The 7898-nt window shown below is 50.8% G+C and overlaps 1 protein-coding gene across 1 annotated transcript; it reads right to left on the reverse strand.

The window, feature by feature from the left end:
• Positions 1 to 4557: 4557 nt before the first annotated feature.
• On the reverse strand, positions 4558 to 7616 carry LOC104122185 (olfactory receptor 51Q1). Its single transcript, XM_009634285.2, is given in 4 exon segments — positions 4558 to 5195; positions 5198 to 5406; positions 5408 to 5497; positions 7591 to 7616. Coding segments are annotated over 4 exon segments (963 nt in total).
• Positions 7617 to 7898: the final 282 nt, after the last annotated feature.

Raw genomic sequence — 7898 nt, forward strand, 5'->3', positions numbered from 1 at the left:
CACTGCCCTGCTCTGGACACGCTCCAGCCCCCCCAGGTCCTTCGGGGAGGGAGGGGCCCAACCCTGACCCCAGCAGTCGAGGGGTGGCCCCCCCAGTGCCCAGCACAGGGGCACGCTCCCTGCCCTGCTCCTGCTGGCCACACCAGCCCTGAGACAAGCCAGGATGCTGCTGGCCCTCTTGGCCACCTGGGCACCCTGCTGGCTCCTATCCAGCCCCCTCTCGACCAACCCCCCCAGAGCCTGTTCTGCTGGGCGGCTTTCCAGCCAATTCTTCAGGCTGTGAGCTCAGGTCTCTGGGCTTGTTCCCAAAGGAGACCCCTTCAGGGTGGGTATGGTGGATGCACCTCACAAACCTTAAACCTTTCTGCTTTTTTTTTTTTGTTTTCCTGGCAGTTTGAGCTACCACCTTCAGCTCAAGGGTGTCATAGTCTGGGAATGCTTGAATTGTGGCCACCCGAGAGGGCCGTGCTTTGCCTGCACAAGGGACGCAGGCAGGCGTCTCCTATTAATTTTGATGTCAGCGTAGCCTGGATGGATGCAAGAACCAGAGAACGGCTTCCAGGATTCTTTGAGAGGCTTTCCCTTTGCGCGTGGAGCTCACCAATTAGCAATGCTGGGGCTTTCACGTTGCAGACAGCGGTTTTCAGAGGTGTTTAATGGACTTTAGGTGCCTTTCGCTCCCCTGGCTGCTAGGCAATAGACCTTATTAAACCTCCCCGGTCCAGGGGCCAGCAGAGAGCAAATACACACTGAAACAGAGCCCGTTGCGTTCCTCTGGGCAACATCGTGACAGCAGTAAATAATGGTCTTATGCTAATGAATCATTTCTTCCAGAATTAAACTTTGCTCATTTTTGAGTCTGTGTCAAGTGTGAGTCACCGTGACTAAGGCACATATGCATGTCTGTGTGCCTAAGAGGCGCCTGAAATAACGCGCTCCTTCCAGAGGAGCTGCTGGAGCCGCAGCCAGTCTCAGCATCTCCCCACCCTGGGGCACACCAGGACTTGCAGGATTTGGTGTTGCTTCAGATCAGGGTGGCTTCATTACCTGGACACATGAAGTGGAGAAGGAGATCTGAGCTCAGGAGGTGGCTGCTTAAAGTGCTGAGGCACTCACCTACCTCTGGTGGGGCATTTATTATCCTTACCACTAACCTTATCTAGTTAGTGGCATCCCTGCTCCCTGCAGGGGGGTTGGACTAGATGACCTCTAGGGGTCCCTTCCAACCCAAAACATTCTATGATTCTATGATTTACGAGCCACTGAGCCAGGTCTGGGCACCAAGTGCTCCGGGGGGTTGAACCCTGCCTAAACAGCGAGAAATTGCAGCTGGAAATTCTCAACCGTGTCCCATGAAGCTCATAAAAAAAATGCAGATTCCTGCACCTGGGCCAGAACAACCCCTGCATCGGTACCGACTGAGGCTACCTGGCTGGGGACCAGCTTCTCAGAAAGGGCCTGGTGGACCACACGACGTTGGACGTGAGTCCTTGGTGTGCCCTTGCAGTAAAGACAAGCAACAGCGGACTGGGCTGCATTTGTGAGAGTGCAACCACCGGGTCAAGGGAAGAGATTTTTCCCTTTAATCTCCAAGTGTGTGGCTGCCTCTGGAGTTCTTTGGCCAGTTGTGGATCCTTCCATACAAGGAAAAGCAATGGTACAGCGGAGCAAGCCCAGGTGAGAGTACATAGCGGTTGGGTGGCTGGAGCTCACAACGTACAAGGAGAGGCTGAAGCAACTGGGATTTTTTAACCAGAAGAAAAGAAGGCAAAAGAGGTTGCTAATTGAAGTTTTCCAATACTTGGAAACGATTACAGATAAAATGGCGTCAAGACTGATGAGACCCCACCTGAGGCACTGCGTCCAGTTCTGGGCTCCCCAGTTCAAGAAGGATGAGGAACTCCTGGAGAGAGTCCAGAGGAGGGGATGGAGGGGACTGGATGGTGGAGGATGGAGGTATAGTGGAGGATGATGGGGGGACAGGAGCATCTCCCCTACAAGGAAAGGCTGAGGGAGCTGGGCTTGTTCAGCCTGGAGAAGAGAAGGCTCAGAGGGGATCTCATCAACACCTACAAATATCTCAGGGCTGGGGGTCACCAGGACGGAGCCAGACTTTTCCCAGTGGTGCCCAGTGCCAGGACAAGGGGCCATGGGCACCAACTGAAGCAGAAGAGGTTCCAGGTGAACGTGAGGAAGAACTTGTTGACTGTGAGGGTGATGGAGCCCTGGCCCAGGCTGCCCAGGGGGGCTGTGGAGTCTCCTTCTCTGGAGATCTTCAACCCCCACCTGGACACTGTCAGAGGGTCCTGCTCTGGGTGAGCCTGCTTGGGCAGGGGGGTGATCCCCGGAGGGCCCTGCCAGCCTCTGCTGTTCCCAAATTCTGGGATTCTGTGACTCATCAGAGATGAAAAGACAAGAGGATGGGTACAAAAGTTGCAACAGGGGAAAATTCAGCTGGACAATAAAGGAAGAATTCTTCCTCATGGGGGTTGGACCTCAGTCCTTGGAAATTTTAAGAACTCCATAGGACAAGGGCTGGAGAAACCCGATGTAAGTAGCCATTAAGGCTCTGAGCCAGTTAACAGAACTGTATAAATTCATTGTGTGCTGGCACGTTTAACCTACTAGGGGAGAAAAAATAAAGGCAGACAGTTCTCCAGAAAAATGCGTATGGAGTCAAACTCTCATCCAGGACCCTCACCGATGTGCCCCTGCGTAACGCCCAGGCACCAGGGGGTCTGCCCGCTTCGGGGGGCCCATGGTAACACCATCCCAATTCCCAGCTGTGTCAATGAGCATGCACAGCTTTCCAAAAGCAGCTCTTTTGTTAGGGTACAAGTCTAAGATGAATTTGTGTGGCTACACACTCCAGGTACAGGATGCTGGATGCACCCAGTGCTCGTTATCCAGACTGGAAGCATGTTTACTCTTGATGACGTCATAGGTTTCAGCTATAAAAACTTTTTTCCCATTTTAACTTCCTACCCTTGACAATCAAGACTGGTGACTGCTTCAGCACAATCTTTCTTATATATCCGCCCTGCCGGGAGTCCTCAGAGGCACTCAATCTCCCGAGTGACTGATTCTCTTGCTTAAAGTGTACAGAGGTATCAGATAAGCCATTAAAAAAATTTAAAAGCGGGAACATGTGTGCCTTACAGATTTTACTAGATGGGGCGTTCTTTGGAGAATCAGCCACCCAAAGTCAGCTGCTCAATATTTCTTCCTGCTAGAATGTGTGTCGGACACATGGCGGCGGGAGCGATGGACGGTACTCTTCACACAGGGAGAATGAGTGCGCATCTGCACGGCTTTAGAACGTGGCCATCACAGCTTCCCCACCTGAGGGCATTTGCAGCGGCCATTAAAGCGCGCCGTTGAGCAACCGCTCTGTTCAGAAGTGCTGGGCAGATGATGGCAGGGCGATACTAGACTAGATATAAGAAAGAAATTCTTTACTGTGAGGGTGGTGAAAGCCTGGCAGGGGTTGCCCAGAGAGGGGGTGGAGGCCCCATCCCTGGGAACATTCCAGGCCAGGTTGGCCGGGGCTGTGAGCAACCTGATGTGGTTCAAGGTGTCCCTGCTCCTGCAGGGGGGTTGGGCTGGGTGACCTCTAGGGGTCCCTTCCAACCCAAACCACTCTATGATTCTATGATTCTATGATACCAGGATGCCTGATCCATTCTCCCAGGTGTTCTCCATCACCCAGAGAAAACAGGCTGCCTCCCCCAGTCCTCCTGACCATGGGAACAGCTTTGACTCTTGTGGCGTGGCTTCGGGATTTTGGTTCTGCTCCAGATAGAGAGGTCAAGTGCAGGGTGGCCCAGCTGTTACCCCAGACAGCCCCAAACACATCACTTCCATGCCTTATCTCTTGTGCCATTTCTTGACCCTCCTTTTCACTGCCTTTGGCCTTGTCTTTCCCCACTCCGACCTTCTCCCAGGTGAAGAAGTTGCCTCTCGTTACTTTTTCCTCCACTGGCCCCAGTTCTGCTGCATCACTGTCCAAATCTGGTATTTCCGATAACATCACCTGAGTCATCCTGACCTTATGTGACATCACCAATGAGGTTACCTGAGTACTGCTTGCCCAGTAAGACTGTGCTCCCGCAGGCAGACTTGAGCATCCATGAAAAACAAGCGGGCAAGCGTTCATCCAAGATGTTGCAATCACTCACACTAGGGTAGGATACAGAGGAGTTTAAGATTACGCTTTATTTGTTTCCTGATGGCTCCATAACTGGTGACCGAATGGCTTCTCACGTGGTGAATGCAAACAGTGGGACTAATCATGAAGGTTTAAGCGCATGTGGAATTATTTCCTACGCTGCGCTTTAATTCTTCATCACAGTGCTCGTTAGAGCGAGGTGTGTTACAACCAGCGGAAATGTAACACAACTCACAGAGTGGAGAAAACCCTGTGATAAATCACAGAATAAAGGAGCATGGACAATGATTTAAATTAATTTGAATATTAATTTCTTCTATCTTCAGCCAGGAGCATACATTCAATTAGTAACAACGGTGTACACAGCATAATGAGTTCATCCCACTCATTTATGGTGAGTGGTTAGCAACGGTTCTTTGTCTCCTGTGGTGCCATGGGGAGAAGCTCTTCCTTGGCACGAGGACCTTGAGGATGCCCCTGTGGATCTGTCTGGCTTTTGTGGTGTAGATGATGGGGTTCAGCTCAGGGGGAACCAGCAGGTAGGTGTTGGCCATGAAGACAGGAACGAGAGGGGAAGCGTGCTGGCCAGAACAGTGAACCATGGACAAGCCAGCCACGGGGATGTACAGGATCAGGAGTGCCAGGACATGGGACAGGCAGTTGTTCAAAGCCTCGAGACGCTCCCTCTGGGATGCGATGCTCTCAATTGTCTTACAAATCATCACGTATAACAAAACAATGAGCAATGGGTCCAGTACCGCTATGAGGATGAGCACAGCTAACCCATACATGCCACTGAAAGTGATGTCTACACACATCAGCTTGATCAGGTCCTGCTGCAGGCAGTAGGCATGGGAGAGCACATGGGACTGGCAGAAGGGCAACCTTCTCAGCTAGAAGAGTGATGACAGCCCTCCTAAGAGGCATCTGCACAGGGCAGCCAGCCCAATCCTGCCCATCCTGGCATGGGTGAGGATGGAGGAGCATCTCAGCAAGTAGCGGATGGTCACATACGATGAAAGGCTATGGCCAGAAGCACTGAGGACTCCATAAAGGAGAAGGAATGAACGAAGTAAAGCTGAGCAAAACAGGCATCAAAACTGATGTCCCTGTAGCTGACCCAGAAAACACTCATCACAGTCGGCGCTGTGGACAGAGACAAACCCAAACTGGTGATGGCCAACATGGACAGGAATTGGTGTGTGGGCTCATGGAGGCTTGGATTGGTCCCGATGACAGAGGATTGTGCAGTTCCCTGTGAGAAACGCAATGTAGATGCGAGTGAGAGGGATGGAGGGCCAGATGAGGGAAACCTCCAGCCCTGGATGCCTGCCAGAATGAACGCGCAGCGGGAGGAGTTGGAGCTGTGGACAACCATGTGGTGGACTAGGGAGCATCTACACTGAAATAAAAAACCCTCAAAAAGGAAGTGTAGGGCCCAGAAACCAGACACTCGCATACTTATACATGCAGATGATACAAGCTTCATAAATTACCCAAGCTCACAGCAGTGGTTAATGAATGTGCTGTTGATTATTTTTCCTTTTTTGTTGATTACTATGGGATAAAATATTCATGAATGAGAAAAAAATTTAGACAAAAGCATCAGGGAGTTTATCAGCTACCTCAGGATGTTGGAAGTTCCCAACAGCAATGTTTGTTTTTAAATACCTCTGGTTTAACACCAGAAATCATCGTTAGATCACGCATGTCCACCCAGCAGTGAGTTAGACTTTTGCACCCCGTGATCCAGATTTTGTCTCGGGAAGGTGGAACCCAGTGCTGAGGATGTTCTGATTCTTTTCATGGTAAATATAACTTGTTGTCCAATAAAACCTGCAATCATTCATCCAATAGATAAGAAACTAATAATGTCTTGAAAAAATTGAAATATAAATTTAATGCAAATTTCACCTGCAGCATCAGCAGAGGGAAAGGGCTTTCGGAGGAAGAGAGCTGCAGGAGCAAATCTTGTGGCAATGCAGAGTCCCCCCAACATTGGGATAGTCTGGGCAAGGCAACCGGTGCCTGAATGTCAGGCAGGGAGCCGGGGACGCAATGCGAGCTGCTTAACCTCTCCCCAGCGGAAACCCTTGAGTCCCTGCACGACAACAGCATCACTGCCGCAAGGGAGAGATTCTCCAGAGAAATGGATGTCCAGAAACTTCAGGCAGAGGGCTGACAATGGGCCTTATACAAGGTCAAACCCTGCAGAGTTGTACAGAACAGAGGGGACTACTTCAGTTGGAGGGGCCCTGCGAGGACCAGCTGCTCCGTGTCAGAGGAGAGAGCTTTTTCTTATTCTCTGGGGAAACAAGTCCCTTACTGAAGGACTTATTTAGTCTAGCCTACGTGATTGGCAAAAGAAAAGCTGAACTGATCTAAAAATTGTCCACCAGTCGGTGCGTGGTTGACAGTGATGACTCTTCAGTATAACCCACAAGCACAGCGTGACCCAGTAACGGGAAACTGAAGTTACACAGAAATTGGATGAAACGAGACAGTTCTAGTTTGCAAATCTGAAAATAAAAAAGGACCAGATGACAAATCCTTCGTCTTTTGGAGCCGTAAAGCTAAGAACAGAAATTCTTCTGAGATGTATGCTTTGCCTGAAGGCCATACGATGGGCTTGATGAGCAAATTGGTTATGAAATTCTTCTGGAAGTGACATGCAGGATATCAGAATGCATCAGCACAGTGATCCTTTCTAGATCTAATATTTTCTAATGCTCCTGCAATGAGGAATACCCCCCCCCCCCCCCCATTAAATTATTAATTAAAACAGAGATTAAACACTATTTCCTTACTTTGCCCTTCAGTACTGTATCGGGAGGCCTCTAAGCGTCAAGGTCAGGCTCTGCAAGAGCCCTCTGAGGTATGAAGCCTCATGGCAATGCTCCTGCCCTCTGCACGTTGGAAAGCGACCAAATTCTGCTGTGGCTGAGGTCTGTTTTGGCTGTGGCGAGAAAGCCCAAGGCAGACTCACCAGGCCCACAAAGAGCTGCTTATGAGGTCTCTGAACTCCCCCCCCCCCCCAACCTGGACCTTGGATAAAAGGACTCGGGGGAATGGAGAAGCAATAAGGAAACAGAGTCAAATCTGCCTTCAGCACACAAGCACTGGGGGTCAAGTCATAGAATCATAGAATCATAGAATCATAGAATCACTTTGGTTGGAAAAGACCTTTAAGATCATTGAGTCCAACCGTTCCCCTAACCCTGCCATCCCACCACTAAACCCTGTCCCTCCAGCCCATTCCAGAGTCTGACAGCCCTTTCTGTAAAAAACTTTTTCCTAATATCCAACCTAAACCTGCCCTGGTGCAACTTCAAACCATTCCCCCTTGTCCTATTGCCCGTTACCAGGGAGAAGAGGCCGACCCCTCCTGTCAGGTGGTCCCCTGTGCAAGGGGCTGTACATACACATGGTAGAGAAACCTCTTCTGCATTGCGCTCATGCAACGCAAGGTAGCGTTGGGTCTAAATAAGAAAGAAGTCTCTGGAGCCCTGCCATTGCCTGCGCCTGCACATAAGGGTTGCTGCAGGTGATGCCAAACTGCAGGCTCCCAGCCTGCTGGGGGTTGGGAGCTGAAGCCTGGGGCGGGCAGAGCTATTCCCACCCCCTCTTGGCATTTCAGATTCATTCGTGTGTTGTGGCCAGGGGAGACCGCTGAACTCATCTGCTCTGATCACCCCCAAGCAGCTGCGCGAGTGGTGGTGTTGCTCACCGA

The sequence above is a fragment of the Egretta garzetta genome, unplaced genomic scaffold, assembly GCF_000687185.1.
Source record: "Egretta garzetta isolate BGI_Z169 unplaced genomic scaffold, ASM68718v1 scaffold652, whole genome shotgun sequence".
Classification (NCBI taxonomy): Eukaryota; Metazoa; Chordata; class Aves; order Pelecaniformes; family Ardeidae; genus Egretta; species Egretta garzetta.